At 43.2% G+C, this 17,869-nt stretch overlaps 1 protein-coding gene across 4 annotated transcripts in view; it reads left to right on the top strand.

Moving 5' to 3' along the window:
• The window catches only part of scn1lab (sodium channel, voltage-gated, type I like, alpha b), a 37,280-nt gene that overhangs the window by 1,905 nt on the left and 17,506 nt on the right, over positions 1–17,869 (top strand). For 2 of the 4 annotated variants that reach the window (XM_058623421.1, XM_058623423.1), the window contains exons 2-12: positions 7,135–7,454; positions 8,277–8,395; positions 8,712–8,801; positions 9,659–9,787; positions 10,659–10,750; positions 12,858–13,154; positions 14,135–14,198; positions 14,746–14,887; positions 14,975–15,181; positions 16,533–16,808; positions 17,499–17,840. In XM_058623421.1, the coding sequence (XP_058479404.1) occupies positions 7,188–7,454; positions 8,277–8,395; positions 8,712–8,801; positions 9,659–9,787; positions 10,659–10,750; positions 12,858–13,154; positions 14,135–14,198; positions 14,746–14,887; positions 14,975–15,181; positions 16,533–16,808; positions 17,499–17,840 (2,025 nt within the window). In that variant the 5' untranslated portion in view covers positions 7,135–7,187. Of the gene's footprint in view, positions 1–7,134; positions 7,455–8,276; positions 8,396–8,711; positions 8,802–9,658; positions 9,788–10,293; positions 10,386–10,658; positions 10,751–12,857; positions 13,155–14,134; positions 14,199–14,745; positions 14,888–14,974; positions 15,182–16,532; positions 16,809–17,498; positions 17,841–17,869 lie in introns of all 4 variants that reach the window. The other 2 variants (XM_058623424.1, XM_058623422.1) reach the window with 2 other exon arrangements.

The raw sequence follows: 17,869 nt of genomic DNA, 5'->3' as shown, positions 1-17,869 counted from the left end.
TTGTTTGGCTTTTAGACTATAATCACATATTCACATGGATGTTTAATATAGTTTATTGTCATTGTAACTGGTCCTCTGTGCCATATTTGTCACATTTCAATGGGTTTATTTCTAGGTGAAACTGCCTCAAAGCTTCACTCATCTGTATTACGCGACAACGTAAATGTTATAGACTTTTTAGTTCAGCCTTTTGACTTTTACTATTTAAACTCACTTTGTGTGTTTTTTAAATATGAAGTCTGTCACAGTGTAGCCTTAATACTAAGACGTTAAGCATATGTGTTTAAGCTTGTGGATAAGTTATCAACAGCAGTGTACATTTTGACGAAATGTAACCGGTACGTCCCACTCGCTTTTATCATCCTTCTCATGAATCCTTGTCAATGCTTGGCCTCTAAAACAATGGGAGTCGTCATCTGTAGCAGAACTGTAAGGACTGGCTGGACTTTCCGTGCCAGTTTTCTTTTACTAGCTTGTCGACTTTTGGACTTTTGGATATTATTATGAAGATGTGTGATGTGCTGCTCTGTGAGCAATAGAAATAGAATAGAAAATACTTTATTAATCCCTTGCGGGAAATTCTTTTGTCACAGCGCTCCAGTGTACAAAGGTAATGAATGTTGTAACAGCAATTTTTTTTGGAAATTACAAAATTACAAACTATAAGAAGAAGTAGGAGTAAACATAGAATAAAATTACAAAGTTAAAGAATACTATTAAAATAAGAATAAATTTACAGAGTTAAACATTTCCAGAATATACTTCAAAACTTGTACCTCCCCCTCCCCCCATATTAACAATATATACAGAGGAAGTATAAGCCTATTTATCATACAGAGGAATTGTACAGCTTAATGGCCACAGGCAGGAATGATTTCCTGTGGCGTTCTGTGGTGCAGCGTGGTAGAATAAGTCTCTTGCTGAATGTGCTTCTGTGGCTGGTCAGCACATCATGGAGAGGATGGAGGGAGTTGTCCAGTATGGACCTAATCCTGGACAACATCCTTCTCTCTGACACTGCTGTCAGGGAGTCAATCTCCTCTCCAACAACATGGCTGGCTTTGCGGATGAGTTTGTTAAGTCTGTTGGCGTCCCGCACCTTCAGTCTGCTGCCCCAGCACGCCACAGCGTAGAGAATGGCACTGGCCACCACAGACTCGTAAAACATCCGCAGCATTTTCCGGCAGATGTTGAAGGACCTCAGCCGCCTCAGAAAATAGAGACGGCTTTGACCCTTCCTGTAGAGTGCGTCTGTGTTTTTAGTCCAGTCCAGTTTATTGTCCAAGTACACCCCTAAGTACTTGTAATCCTCAACTATGTCCACGTTAACCCCACGGATGGAGATGGGGGTCACTGGAGCCCTGGTCCTCCTCAGGTCCACCACCAGTTCTTTAGTTTTTGTCGCGTTGAGCTGCAGATGGTTCTGCTCACACCACGTGACAAAGTTGTCCACCACACCCCTGTACTCAGTCTCCTCACCCTTACTGATAAGTCCAACTACTGCAGAGTCGTCAGAAAACTTCTGAAGATGGCAGGTCTCTGTGCAGCAGCTGAAGTTCGTGGTGTACAGGGTGAAGAGGAAGGGAGAGAGGACCGTCCCCTGCGGTGCCCCGGTGTTGCTGATCAGTCTGTCTGATGTGCAGTGCTGCAGGCGCACATACTGTGGTCTGCCAGTCAGGTAATCCACAATCCAGGACACAAGGGGGGGCTCCACCCGCATAGCTGTCAGTTTCTCACTCAGTAGAGCTGGCCTGATGGTGTTGAATGCACTGGAGAAGTCAAAAAACATGACTCTTACAGTGCTCGCCGGCTTGTCCAGGTGAGCGTAGACACGGTCTAGCAGGTAGATGATGGCATCCTCAACTCCTAGTCGGGGCTGGTAGGCGAACTGGAGGGGGTCTAGCAGTGGTCTCACCATGGGCCGGAGCTGATCCAGGATGAGTCTCTCCAGGGTCTTCATTATGTGTGACGTCAGTGCCACCGGTCTGTAGTCCTTGGATCCGCTGGGGCGTGGTATCTTGGGCACAGGAACGATGCATGACGTCTTCCACAGCACGGGGACCCTGTGAAGACTCAGACTCAGGCTGAAGATGTGTTGTAGCACTCCACATAGCTGGAGGGAACAAGCTTTCAGAACCCTGGGGCTCACACCATCAGGTCCTGCAGACTTGCCTGCATGGAGTCTCTTCAGCTGCCTCATGATTTGGTCAGCAGTGATGTGGAGTGAGGGGGTGACCTGTGGGGGAGGGGTAGGGGTGTTGTCTTGGAGAGTGTTGTCACTTTGGGAGCCAGGGGAGGAGGAGGTGTGTGGGGGGCCATCACTGGGGGAAGAGTGGCTGTAGGAGGGGGGAGGGAGAGAGAGTGGAGTGGGCGCTAACTGCAGGCATGCAGGAGAGGAGCCCATGGGAGGATGAGCCGGGGTCACAGAGTCAAATCTGTTAAAAAACAGATTCATCGCGTTTGCACAGTCCATGCTGCCCCCAACTCCTCTATTGCTGGTCGGTCTGAAGCCAGTGATGGTTCTCATTCCACTCCAGACCTCCCTCATGTTGTTCTGCTGGAGCTTCCACTCCAGCTTCCTCCTATACTTCTGTTTGGCCTCCTTGATCTTCACCTTCAGCTCCTTCTGGATTGTTCGCACCTCCTCCCTGTTGCCAGCTGTGAAAGCCCTCTTCTTCTCATTGAGGATGGTTTTGACTTCCTTTGTTACCCACGGCTTGTTATTTGGGTAACAAAGGACAGTCTCCGGTGGGACGATGGTGTCAACACAGAAGTTGATATAGTCCGTTACACACACTGTGAGCCCATCAATGTCCTCTCCATGCGGCTCACAGAGCGTCTGCCAGTCTGTCACTTCAAAGCATCCCCGCAGTGTCTCATAGGCCTCATCAGACCATCTCCTCACGATCTTTGTGGTTACAGGCTGGCTCTTCACCACCGGCACATAACAGGGTTTGAGGTGAATCAGGTTGTGATCTGACCTGCCAAGTGGGGGGAGAGGAGAGGAGCTGTATGCCTCCTTAGCATTAGCATACAGCAAGTCAATGGTTCTCTCCTCTCTGGTGGGACAGCTCACATACTGTGTGAATGTGGGGAGTGTAGTGTCCATGGTGATATGATTAAAGTCACCCGAGATAGCAATGAATGCACTTGGGTGCTGAGTCTGTAGCTGGGCTATGGCAGAGTGAATAGAGTCATTTGCCGATGTCGGGTTTGCAGAGGGGGGGACATAAACAGCCACCATGATTACCTGTGAAAACTCCCTGGGCAGATAATATGGTCGAAGTCCAACAGCACAAAGTTCCATGTTCGGGTCACAGATGATCTCCTTGATGGTGATGTGAGCGGGGTTGCACCATCGGTTGTTTACCAGCACAGCGACACCCCCACCTTTGCGCTTGCCGCTCTTGGCGCAGTCTCTGTCGGCCCGTACGGTGTGGAAGCCCGCGATGGAGACGTTGTCATCAGGAATATCCTGGTGCAGCCATGTCTCTGTAAAACACATTATGCTGCATTCCCGATACTCCTTCTGGCTCCGGGCTAGCGCTGTCAGCTCGTCCATCTTGTTGCCCAGGGACCTCACGTTCCCCATGATGAGAGAGGGGAGACACGTCTTAAATCTCCGCTTTTCTAACCTCCGCTGTCTCAACCCGTCGTTTTTCTTCCGTTTCAATCCTCCTCTGCGTCCCCGATGCGTTTTTCTCCGTAGCTCCGCTGGAACCTCTGCCGGTCTGTCCGCTGGGCCAGCCGGCTTCAGGTCGATCAGCTGTTCTCTGGAGTAAACAATCTGATCGGCTTGGACTCGTTGTGCTGCGATGCCGGTTTGTAGCAGTGCCGGTTTGTAGCAAGCGCAGGGTGCTGCAGACACGCGTTAATCTATTTGTCAGGACACAAGGAGCAAAATGTGTTTCTGAAACAAACTACAGAACCAAGTTTTAATGTGTCAATCTTTCATTTTGGTGCTAGTTTAGACATGAAAACAATATGAATCTATCATTCAATTGCTAACACAGTGTCCCACTGAAATGGTGAACTAGATTGATGACATAGACCGAGTGTCAAGGTTCCATGTCCATCAGAGTGGTTACTCTTTTGTGATCATTACAATGAAGATTGAGAAGGATAACTCGCAATGTTCCAAATGTATTAGATTCATAGCAATACTTTCATTGTGCAGAAAATGCTTGAAAACCACAGATAAACCCTTGAAATGTTTATCTATTTTGGGTTTGTAGAGATACTGCTCATTGTCTGTGGTGTCTCTTGAATCAGATCACTAATTAATACCATGATTCATGACTGCAGAAAAGTGTGCTTCTCTCAAGTGTTTTCCATTCAGTCGCATTATATGTGACTCCAGGCATGACCATGCTGACAGTGGAGCTCAGAGGTGGGTCCGGATGTGAGACCTATGGGGGTGGAGGTTTGATAGGGCTTTCACAACACCCACCATGCAGTACCAACACAGGTTTGGAACGCAGACTGATGTGTTTTACATTCTTATGTGTGATTATTCTACATATTTCTATGACCAATGAACCTTAAAAGCAGCAATACAAGCTAAAATGAAAAAAAAAAAGTTGAAATCTAATGGACTCTAAACACTAGATTGACATTTTGAGAAATATGCTTAATTGCCTTCTTGCTGAGACTTACACAAAGATGACTGATGCCACTCTCATTACTTTGTTGAGTATAAAACCAGAGCCTGTAGGCAGTTTGCACTGATTAGAGTAAAGACAGTAACTGGAGGAGATGGCTGGCCTGATTGAGTGAGGGTAACACAAAAAGACAAGCCGTATTTCCAGTCTTAATGCTTAGCACACAAGTTGTTGGCAAAATGTTTATATTTACATCACAGTAGAGAAGATCATTCCAGATCAGTGGCATCTAGGAGGCTTTTACTGTTCACAGCCTGCATTACATCAGCAGTTCAAGTTGTGTGGTGGCACTGTTGGACCTGTGGATCATACCTAAGCAGTACCATGCTTTGTGCTTTACACAGTGTTTCTGAACCTGCTCTTGATTTGATTATTACTCAGGCAAGACATAGATTGCTCTACCTCTGGCTTTCAAAATGGAAAAAAGTAAGTTGTTGAGACAGCCTGTTTTTCTCCATCTCCATTTGTGAAAAAAAAGCTAAAATGATGACTAAATATAGGAGACTTTTTGAGATTCTGCCAGAGGGGCGGCTCCTGTTTTCTTGGCTGCTACAGTGTCCCAGGAGGAACAATCTGCCCCCCCCGTGAGACTGCAGAGAAGGGGAGGCAACAAGGATTTGGTGATAATGGCTCACCAGGGTTTTTGGGGAAGATCTTGTTTGTGTGCCTTCCAGCTATTTCCTGTGAGAACAAGGTCTACCTCTGGGTGTGTAGAGTAGTACAAGAGATGGTTGACAGGAGTGAATCTGTTATTGCTGATGATGGGTACAGGATAAAACAACAAAAAACAACTAGTGTTTCAATAACACTTCATTAAATAGTTTTTCTAATTCAAGATCACCCACTAATTATGTGTGCACTAAGTAAATCTTCTTTCTCTTTGAAACAATATGCAGCTATAGATTACAAGAGAGGAATAAATAAGGAACAGCGTGAAGATTCAAAGTCTCTTGTTGTTGCTGGCTTTTTCCCTATGAATCAGCTTGAAGGCGTGTCCTCGATGTCAGACACCATATTTACCGTCTCTCTAAAGCCACCACCCTCACTGCCCACAGGCCAGCATGATGCTTTTTTTCTGTTTAATGTTTTTTTAACATTAAACAGTCTTCAGTGTGACGTTTCAGACGCAAAAATATAGCCTGTCAGTATATCAGCTTTTTGATTTGTCCACACTGTGACTATGATGTGAATCCTAGTCACATCACTCATTGGTTATGAAACATCAGAGGCCAGCTGGAAACGTCACACTATTGTGTTATATTGCACTGCACTCAAATTGGTATTAGTCACTCCATGAACCATTTGCATGCGAACTGTGCAGTCTTTTATGTGTGTTTCTCCTCGAGCCTTTCAAAGGCAGCTCTCTTTTACCGTCTTAATGTCTTTCTGCTTGTGTGATAAGGCTCCTGAATGAAAAAAATGCCATTGTCATACGAGAAAGTCGATTGTCCTGGTCGTTTACGGGTCTCAGATTTGTACCTGTTTTTGTAAACATGATAGCAGTTTATGTTGTTCTATTGCCTGATTAAGTGCTGTTTATGTAAACATGTTAATGGTAAATGGACAAGGTCAGACCTGAGAACATTGCTCCAACAGGTCAGACTAAAAGGCTGCAGCAGCATGTTAAAAGCAGATATATTAAATTTCTTAGCGAAGTTTAATATATCTGTGTTGAAAAAAAATTAATACATTTATTGTAAATGAAGTGATTTTAAAATTAGATTCCTTTTATGTCAGTTAAATAGATTGTTTCCATCCCTTTTGCATTGGTTTGGATCACTGTAATCATGAAAGCAGCATGGGCGCAAACAGTCATTCTGTGTGTGGACCCTTTTCAGAATGTATGCATTAGGCTGTGGAATTCAATTTTTTATCAATGAGAAAGTTAATTAAAAAGTGTGATGCAATGGGGGCGGGCTCTTGCATGCTCATCAAAGTCATTGATTATTGCTTCGGTGACCTCTTTTCATTTCTGTGCTGTTTTGCACCAGTGATCCCACTTCCTGTCATGCATACGTTCTTATTTACAGAAAGGACAGCCTCAGTTATAACAGCTTGATGAAATAAACAAATTGTAATTTTGTAATCATACTGTGCAGCCAGGAGTTTCTCTTCTGTCTATTTTTCACAGGGAAAATTTATAATTTCCGGTTACAGCCCTAGTTTGCAAAAATCACCTTTAATTCTGTCTCAAACTACATATTTTTGTGAAGTTACACAACTTGGCTCGTAAAATAAAGAAATTAAGCGTGTTTTTTAAGTTGCATCTTTCTCTCTTACAGCTGGAAAGACATTACATCTCTACTTGAGTAATGACACACTGTCTCTTGCTGAATTGCAATTATTGTATATTTATCCAGTTTCATGCTTCTAGCATGGTCCAGGAAGATAAGTTGACTTCCAAAGGTGAACGTAGCCAGTATTTCCAGAAGCCTGTCCCTGACCTCTGGCCCTTTCACTTGTGTCACCACAGCTCTCTGCCACAGCTGAGCCCTTTGCTACCCTCTGAAGAAGCAGGATGACAAAATGGCACAGCTGCTTGTACCGCCCGGACCTGACAGCTTCCACCCCTTCGTCCCCGAGTCTCTGGCCGCCATCGAAAGGTGCATCGCCGAGGAGGAGGCCCGGAGACCACGGTCGGAGCGTCGCAGCGACAGCGATGATGAAAATGGGCCGAAGCCCAACAGTGACCTTGAGGCGGGGAAATCTCTGCCCTTCATTTATGGGGACATCCCTCCCAAACTGGTGTCCACCCCTCTGGAGGACTTGGACACCTTCTACAGCAGTCAGAAGGTCAGTTTCAGAGCTAATATTGAAGGAATTGTTTCGTACAGAGGAAAAATACTACATGCATGTGGATGAAAATCTTTAGGATAATGTTCCTGACTGTGCTTTCCTTAGCACTATTTTATATATATTGTTTTGTATAGGGCTTTGTTTATATTGGCAGGAATCTGGCTATATGATACGTATTTGTATCATATATGTAGGTGTGAGAATCAACATTTTATGACATACTGTATTAGGATACTACAAGCAAGGCAATATATTATTATTATTATTATTATTATCATAATAATAATATATATATATATTATATACACATTTTTTTTTTACCCCTAGTATCTATAATGTATATTCTTATTTAACTTTCAATTAACTTGTCAGCTGTAGAGCCTAGTTTTATATTTTCATTTATTTTGTTTGTAGCTTTTACGCTAAGCTAACTAACTGCTCGTTCCACTTCCATAACATGAGGATTTAGCACGGCAGCAGTTAAGATGAAGAACCAAATTGAATAAAGCATTGAAAGCATATGAGGTGCTAAATGCTAAAAAGCTAGTCTGTTTGCCATCCGACCAACAGTTTTAAACACGGATTCATCCGGCTCACAGCTTAGTCTTCTTTTCACTTGTGCATGTGTGATAATAATCATAGCAGCAGCCTTGATGAATAGAAGAGCAGATGTATTATTTGTACAAAAAGCTTCTCCAGCAGTTTTTTAGATTTCCACTGGATGCTGCATCACTTTTATCTAATACAATCATGTAACTAGGGACAACAGGATGTTTTGTATGAAAGATTTTAATTATTTTTGTCTTGTTTCTCTTTCAGACCTTCATAGTATTGAATCGCGGGAAGACAATCTTCCGTTTCAATGCCACCCCTGCCTTGTACATCTTAAACCCCTTCAACCCCCTAAGAAGAATAGCTATCAGAGTTTTAGTACACTCATATCCTTTCAGAGTTGTCTATGGTTGCAGCTTGATTTGGATTAATGGGTTTAATCAGACAAAAGAGGGATTTAAATGAGCTGCTTTTGAAGACTAAATGCAATGACTTCTTCAGACATTAATCAGGCTTTACATCAGTTTCGTAGTTTAAATTAAACATAACAAAAGATGCAGGATTTTTTTTATTAAGGTGTCAGATTTGGTGATCTATGAATGGTTCATGTCATGTCTAGGTTTTAGGGTTTATGCCAAGAAACTTCATTTGAGTTTGAATATACATTACATGTCATTACATATTCCTTAACCTATATTTTACGATGTTCAGCATGTTGATCATGTTCACCATCCTGACCAACTGTGCTTTCATGACCCTAAGTAATCCCCCAGAATGGGCCAAGAATGTAGAGTAAGTTGTCTTTTGTTTATTTTCTCTAATTTCTGTTAAAAAAATGATTGTTCTTTGATTATACGTTACATTCAATTAAGGGTTAGGGTTACTCAGTCAAATGATCATTTAAATACTGTTCATTGAAAGTGAAACACCATGAATATCCAATGTTGTTTGGTTTTCAGGTACTAATGTTTGCAATGTATCGCAGTATTTATAAATTCAATTTTAAAGTCGGAGAGTTTATGGAGTAAAATTGTATGGTTAAATACAAAAGACTAAATTGATAAATATAGTACATTTTGTCACTTGCACAGCACCAATGGCATGACATTTCTAAGAATCCACAATAATCCCGAAATAACATGCATCATTCCATAAATAAAACGGCGTGTGACAATGTGACAAGCACTCAGAGGGTCGTAGAATAACTAATGATGACAAATAGATGACAAAGAAGGATACTCGGTGTTGTGCTGTATGTGGCTAAGCGCACCGTCAGTGTTGCCAAGCAACATATTCTTGCATTCCATTATGGAGTAATACATAATCTAGTATAGTTCTGGAACCATAAATTGATACCAGGACGAAAATCTTATGCAAATACAGATGATATATATATTGGTGCAGTCAAGCAAACTGAAGCACAGAGCAGCTGCCTGAAGTAGATTAGACGAGTGCTGTACACTGCAGTATTTTCAGAAGATAATGTAATAATCACAAACCTCATTGAGAAAATCTTTGATGAATTTGATTAGAGAAAGCAGGAATCAGGATGAGTTGAAGATGCAATACTGCACTATAAACGGTGAATGTGCCACTTTGCCTCTGAGCGACAGTGTGTTTTAATTTCCTTTTTTTCCTATGTTTACCAGATACACATTCACAGGGATCTATACCTTCGAGTCCCTTATAAAAATCCTGGCAAGGGGCTTCTGTGTGGGGAAGTTCACTTTCCTCCGGGACCCATGGAACTGGCTGGATTTCAGTGTTATCCTCATGGCGTAAGTATTATGACAAGCATGGTTAGGATCATCTCAACATGATGTGGCGTAGATTAACAGGGCCAAATGCTTTTTATGCTAATCAGCCGGGCAGCTTATTAAATTGCAGTAAATGTGAGAATTTCAGACCGATGAGAGTCTGTAGCTTATTAATGATTATTGGCGCATGTTTTGAGAGCATGGCCAGAAAGTACAACTCATCTCTGCAGTGGATGTGAGTGTCTACAACGTGAAGTATGTTGGCCCAGATTTGTTCTATGCCTCAGTGACTCCGGCTTCTTGTCTTGAAACGAAATATAGCCTTCAGCAGGAAGGTGCACAGTGAATTTGAGTTGTGATCACAGTGTTTTGAAATATTACTCAGTGATCGCACACAATGTCAAAATGATGCTATTATAATGTGACTGATGATGGTGGTTTTATTTCTCCGATGTTTGTGTGTGCGCGCGTTAAATGGCTCTGTGCCTGTGCAATTCTGTGTAGTAACTGTGCATTTGATCCTGCAGGTATATAACAGAGTTTGTAAACCTAGGCAATGTTTCAGCTCTGCGCACATTCAGAGTATTGCGAGCTTTGAAAACTATCTCAGTTATACCAGGTAAGGCCGCCTGCGCCTGCTGCCAGCACTCCTGCCATGTGTCCTCTGTGCGTGACCGTTTGCCGTTCCTTCCTCTGCCCCTTCCTCCCACCCCCACCCCTCCCACCACCCTTTTGTCTTGTCACGCCATGTGTGTGGGTGCCTGTTTGGTGTGTGTGTGTGTGTGTGTGTGTGTATGTATGTATGCGTGTGTGTATCCTGCACCCTTCCAAAAATTCCCTGCTACCCAATCTCCCCCCCCCGCCCCACCTCTTCCCCTCCCTTCCCTTACAGATATGTCACAGAGTTTGTGGACCTGGGCAATGTCTCAGCACTACGAACCTTCAGGGTTCTACGAGCCCTGAAAACTATTTCAGTCATCCCAGGTGAGAGAGCCATCGAGGTCCATAGGGTTAATGAAATGCTAATAGCTAACTGGCATTTCGCCCGCCAATCCCCCCACCCCCCCAGCTCATCTCACTTTAGCTAAGCATATGACACCAATCGCCGTACCTCATGCTGCCTTCGTCCCAAGGCCAGTAAAAGCTGGAATCTGGCTCCAATCTGCACAGATTGACAGGATTCTTAGCTTTTAGACACATCCTTTAAGGCAGAATTCTTTATGGCTGAAATCTATTCTTGCCTTAGGAGCCTCACGCGTAGATTTTGTGCACTATTTCTTTTTCCTTTTTGCATGAGACATTGCAAAAGCAGATTTTCTGGTGGCAAGCACTTGTGTGTGTAGGGTTCCTCCTCTCTGTGTTTTCCTGTGCATGACTTGTTCAATGTTGTGTGTTTCTTTGGAGAAATTGTGATATGGTCAGCGGGGGCTGTAATGTGGCACACACTAACACCATTGACATCACAAACTAACAAAAGGTCACAGGTCAACCATTCAGGCAAACTCTAATGTAAATGATGTAAATCACATTTGTGTAGCAGTGCAAAGATCAGTACAAGCCCAACAAGTCTTCTTCTTCCCTTAAAACAATTATATTTGTGTTTACCGTATATTTGCTGTATTCACAAAGATGGAAGAAGCAGTAACAAGGTCCAGTATTTTGTTAGAAATCACATGATAATTGGGTGTAGAGCTAAAATGTTCATGGTTTTTTTTGCAAGCAACATTATTCTGAATGTAAAAGGTAATCGTTTCTTACAGAGAATGCAATGAGATTGTTACCACTTATGACTGTGAAAGTAATCACTTAAAGTAAGCAGGTGTTTAACTGAGCCTTGCAAAAAGGCTTGATTTGTGTGAATATTTTCAAACAACACTTTTTAAGAAGAACACTTTATGAATTAATAGTCAAACAAAAATAAACCGCAGAATCAAAATACACAAATTGCAAGTAAAATATCGATCTAATCATTCAAAAACAAAACAGGGAGTTCAAAGAACAAGTGGGAGTGCAAACACAAGAGTCGGAGCACACAAAATTCCAATCATTGCAAACAAAAATGGTATTTTCAAACAAATCAAATACAATATTTTTTAATGATTAAATCAATATTTTATTTGCAATTTGGTGCATTAACCCTAACCCTTTTGTGGTTCATTTTTGTTTTCTCAATTCATAACGTGTTGTTTGCTTCCTAAAATATGTTGAAATAAATATTGACACAAATCTAATTCCATATAGGTGCAGTGCTTTGATTGCTCTTCAAGACCAAAAAGACACCATAACCACAGCAAAGACCACAACTAACTGACCCGCCATGAAACAGCAGCTCTTCCTAAACAAATCTAACATAATCTGCTTCTGGCTAATCTCCTTATATACTGTAAACTTTCAGTAGGAAAGCCAGCATGTGCATTTCCAAAAATGTCCCTCTGATAAGCTGTTGCTTCTGTCAACAAGTACCACTCTAGTGAAAATGGTCAGCACTTTAAAAACTTTTTTCTCAGTGCTATAAACAGACTTATCCTGAGAAAGCATTTCCTCTCTCTGGTGTGGATTTCCTGTTTCCTCATGCGTCTGCATGAGAAAAATATGAGATCAGAAAATTCAGTGGTCAGGGGAATAGCAGGACTTTGTTTCCCACTACACTTGACACTCTGGTTTATAGTTGTGTGCCAGCATGCGTGACATTAGGATGTGTCACCTTGTGTTGCTCTTTGCAACTGCACTAAAAGAGAGCTCAGTTTAACAGTTTCACAGTTATTACAGTCAGATAATTGGACATTAACACACAAAGACATTCGAATAATTTCCCCTAAGACCACTACTGGCAGTGCCCATAGCACAATAATGGGCCTGTGATCTGTAAGTCTCTCTCGTGGTTTCTCCATGACTAGCAGGATCTGCACCATCCTGGTTCCTGTATGACAGAAAGCAGTTCATACATGAGCCTCCATTGCAGATCCCCCCCCCCACGGCTGCTTGCTACTATTAGCTCACTAGACTCTTCTTTGCACTTGTGGCTGTAATAAACAAACACTAATGAGTCTGTGTTGTCCCACTCCCGACCCTTGCCCTTTCTATCTTTTAGGCTTGAAGACTATTGTCGGTGCCCTGATCCAGTCGGTAAAGAAGCTGTCGGACGTGATGATCCTCACTGTGTTCTGCCTCAGCGTCTTTGCCCTCATTGGCCTGCAGCTCTTCATGGGCAACCTGAGGCAGAAGTGCGTGCGCATGCCCATTGCCAGTGCCAATGCCACCAACGGCAGCAACATCACCGGCGATGACGCCATGTTTTTCAGCAACACCTCGATCGATATCAACACCACGTTTGTGCAGAACCGCGCGGAGAACCCCTTCAACTGGACAGAGTACTACAGCGATGAGAGTAAGCCAAGTGTGAAACTGTTGTTACACGTCTGCCAGGCCCACATAGGGGTTAACTGGTGTCAAGTTAGCATCCTCCACAGACGGCCTGAGTCACATACTAGCTACTGTGTCTATACAGAGATAGGTCAGGACGGTGGTGGTTGTGTAGGGGAGGTCGGGCATGATAGGGAGTGACAGCAAGGGCTGGGAGCAGGGGCTGCGCTCCCTTAACGAGGGCTGGTGGGGGAATGCGACAAATGCGGCGTATAATCGCCTCAACAATAAAACCCTCTACTTTCACCCCTCTGTATCCTTCATCATTCTCCCATAGCTCATCTGTGTGGCAGGAGCAGCCGTAAGTGGTTGAGGAGGGTGAGTCACGGACCCCCCAGCAGGATATAGAGGAGACGTGCATTAGCTACATGACAAGCTGATGCCAGACAGAGAGGGAGAGAGAGAGAGCGAGAGACAAAGTGGTTAAACTTGCTCAGATGTGATAATTCCTGACATCACAACAGTTTAAATGTGACTGAATTAGTCATTAAACAAGTTATATGATATTCCTGAGAAGGTAAAGGTGCTGTGAGCGAGAATCTGTGACATTTAAGGGTGAGGCTGCGGATTGTGACTCCACTCACAGCACCCTTTTCAACACCTGTGAGTGCTGTGAAGCAACTACAGTGGCATTTGCATCGCAGAAAAGATGACATTGTTCTCTGTTTGCTTGAAGCATATGGAATGCACATTATTTAAAGGGATTAAGGACACACACTGGACCCATAACCGGCCACTTGTCACACTCACACAATCAACTAATGCTGTTTACTTTAAATCAAAGAATGAATCAGGACTTTCCTTTAATCCTTCACCCAATGAAAATTGTACATGGCACCATAAGCATTTTGTCTTTATTTTCTCTCCTGTTTTGTTCATAATGCACTGCTTCACTCCTGTGATGAGGCTCTGACGTGCCGTCCCACTGTCTCCTCTCTTTTCTAGATAATTACTATTACCTCCCTGGCCGTAGAGATGCTCTGATCTGTGGGAATGGCAGTGGCGCTGGGTAAGACTTGACATGTTTTATTTATATGGCCAATTAGATGCACCACAAAGCTGAGCATAGACTATTGGTGTTGACACTCACCACCGCACTGAGGCTTAGCAGGAAAACAAAGTGGTTAACTGTGGCTGCATTTTATTTAACATGTCTTGGCAAAATGGTTTGGCCTAAACACGCTGTATTATATACTAATAAAACAGATATCAATCAAGACAGTTGGACTCGAATGACCTTCAGATCAAACCTGAAATTCTTGTTCTTTTAAACACTTTTAGATGAGGAATAAACGAAGTAGCTGTCACCTCCTAAGTGTTCGCAAGCCATGTTGGCAGGAAAAGCTCCTAAAAAATGAATGTTTTAAGCTTAAGAGTCCACTGTGCACTTTAAAACCACAGAGTCTGACCAATGTATCACAGAACAGGTTGAATATACAGTATCTGACCCTTACGATACATCAGTACACATCATAGTAAAGGCATGCACAAACAGAGAAACTTAGGGAGACATACAGTAAAGTGGTGTGTTTTATTTTACTCGTGTGTCCTGACAGGTTCTGTCCAGAAGGCTTTATATGTTTGAAAGCTGGTCGCAATCCAGATTATGGCTACACAAGCTTTGACACCTTCAGCTGGGCCTTCCTCTCTCTGTTCCGACTCATGACCCAGGACTACTGGGAAAATCTCTACCAGCAGGTGGGCAGGACTCTTCATAGAGTCAAATTTCACAATAAAAGTCTTCCTAACACCAACCCTTCTCTCCTGTCCTTTCTGGACCATCAGACTTTGCGTGCTGCTGGGAAACCTTACATGATCTTCTTCGTGCTGGTGATCTTCCTGGGCTCCTTTTACTTGGTCAACCTGATCTTGGCTGTGGTGGCCATGGCTTATGACGAGCAGAACCAGGCGACCATCGAGGAGGCTCAGCAGAAGGAGGAGGAGTTTCAGGCCATGCTGGAGCAGCTGAAGAGGCAGCAGGAGGAGGCACAGGCAGGAGCTTTTATTTTTTTTGTCCTTTTTAAATCAAGTTACAACAAAGGTACAGGTTACGTTACATAGGAGTGGCTATCTCAGATTTCAGAAAGTGATTTTATTGAGGATTGGTTTACAGGGAAGTGGATTCAGACGGCAATGTTTGACCCCGCTAAAGAGAGAGGAGAGATTACACAACAGATGAGTTTCTCGACGTGTAACTAGGGAGTCTGTTGATTTTTAGGATTAGTCTTGAGCAGCGTTACCCAGACAACTAGAGAATTCAATTCCCTGGATGACTGCTGCACTTGTGGGGGTCAGGAGATAAAAAAAAAAAATATATATATATATATCAAAAATTACCAGATGTACACAGAGTACAAGTAAAATGTCAGTGGATGATATTGTCACTGGCACTATTGTAAAATTAAAGGTTTATTTAGAAGCTCAATTTCAGGGATAGTAATGTTACTAGACAGCCAGCCAGTAATTTTGAAGCATATGACAACAAAGCCACTCAGTCTATTTCTGTCCTGCTACACATGAAACACATGGATGAGTGCAACAAGTTCACATTCATGAGACTCCGTCTGGCAAATATAAGGAATCAGAAATTATCGTCATATTAATGTTGATCGAGAAACAGTCTCAGAAAGCATTGTGTCACAGGTTCTCAAATGCGTATACATGTATATATATATATTATCTACATTATCAACATTATCTAGTTAGAAATATACAGTATATCAAATCTTAGATTAATGATGGCCAAAACATTTTCTAAATACCTATTTTAAGCTACTATAAAATCATTTGAACATGTGGAACAGAATAGGTGGGATGGTTGAAAGGGTACATGACAAAATGAGCTGGGAACTGATAATGACATGTGGAAAATATGAGAAAGAAGTTTCAGAAGCACATTCCCGAATATATAATTTAAACATTTTATAAATGTATAAGCACCTTCACCTCATGAATATATCTCTGTAGAACTAAGACAGTATGCATGTGATATTAAATCTCAGCCTCTAATTTGATCAGTGGTCATAGGAGTGTAATTACCTGTTTGTTTTGTTTATTTATTTAGCTATTTGTTTTTCCTGTTGCAGTTTTGTTTACCTGTTGACCTGTAGATGAAATACAGTGTTCAGTGTTTCTGAATGTCTGATGTCTGGATATTCCGGACACATTGATATTCAGAAATCAGGCGTCCATTTTTAGAAGGTGTCTGAGGCTTATTTGGCTCTTCTTGCTGCTGCTGCTGCTCTCAGCTGCCAGGCTTTCTCCTCCGCTCCATTCCGCAGGAGCCTTTGAGACAGGCACCGGTCGCCATGACAACTGTGTTTGTGCTCCCATTGGCTGGCAGGTTGCCGCAGCAGCAGCCACGGAGAGCGGAGAGTACAGCGGGAGAGGGGGCCCCACCGCCGAGTCCTCCTCAGGGACTTCTAAGCTGAGCTCAAAAAGTGCCAAGGAGCGACGCAACAGGCGGAAGAAGAGGAAGCAGCGGGAGGAGGAAGAAGAGAGGGAAGGGCGGAAGTTCCACAAGTCTGAGTCTGAGGACAGCATCAAAAGATCCAGCTTCCGCTTCTCTATTGATGCCAATCGGCTCTCTTATGAGAAGAGATGTTCCTCCCCCAACCAGGTGAACACTTGAGTGACTCAGCAGATTTACTGATAATTGATTATATAGATATAGTTTTCAGACCCGTATTAATTTGACTTTTTTATATTAAAAAAAAGTGTCAGATATGCCACAGGGTTGTAGCATTCTTGTAGCCCAAACTTTGGCTTTACACTAGCATAGTAATTGGAGTGCCGTCATGAGCAAGATGCCCGACACAAGAATCAAGCCGAACAATGCCGAACTGTAGATCAGTTAAAAAGTCTTTACAATCCTAAAAATGTGGGTTAATCTCCAACAATTACCAGTGAAATGTCTAAAATCTCAATATTTAACAGAGGAGCCTGGTGAAATTAGCGATAGCACTGCTGATCACAAACCCAAATATTTTAATTAACTATTAATTTATTAACTGATGACTCCGCCCACGTTGAGTACAGTATTTTGTAGTGGAAAAGCAACCTAAAGCTGCTGAGCTGGGGTTATAGGTGGAAAAGGGGCTTTAGTTTATGCCCCAAATGTCTGTTCAAACCAAATCACCCCTCACATCGACAAAACATTACTTTTCCATCTCTTCATTCTTTCCTCTGCCGCTGTCTTCACTTCTTGCTGGAACACACCCAACACTGACTGACCCCAGGTCTATACTGTACCTCCCTCCAGTATCTAACCAAATGTTTCCCCTATTCCTTCCTTCTCTCTCTGAATCAGTCTCTCCTCAGTATTCGTGGATCCCTGCTTTCACCTCGGAGGAACAGCCGAGCGAGCCTGTTCAGCTTCCGCGGCCGGGCACGCGACATGGGCTCCGAGAACGACTTCGCCGACGATGAGCACAGCACCTTCGAGGAGAATGACAGTCGCAGAGGCTCTCTGTTCCTGCCACGGCGCCTGGAGCGCCGCTGCAGCGCCGTCAGTCAGACGAGCCTTGGGGCGCCGCGGGTTATGTTGCCTGCCAATGGCAAAATGCACTGCGCTGTAGACTGCAACGGTGTTGTGTCACTGGTCGGTGGAACGTCTGTAACAACCTCCCCTGTAGGTCTCCTGCTGCCTGAGGTGACTTCATTATTTCATGCTTTATTCAT

The sequence above is a fragment of the Solea solea genome, chromosome 2 (assembly GCF_958295425.1).
Source record: "Solea solea chromosome 2, fSolSol10.1, whole genome shotgun sequence".
In the NCBI taxonomy this organism is placed as follows: domain Eukaryota; kingdom Metazoa; phylum Chordata; class Actinopteri; order Pleuronectiformes; family Soleidae; genus Solea; species Solea solea.
This window is presented reverse-complemented; position numbering and strand designations above follow the sequence as displayed.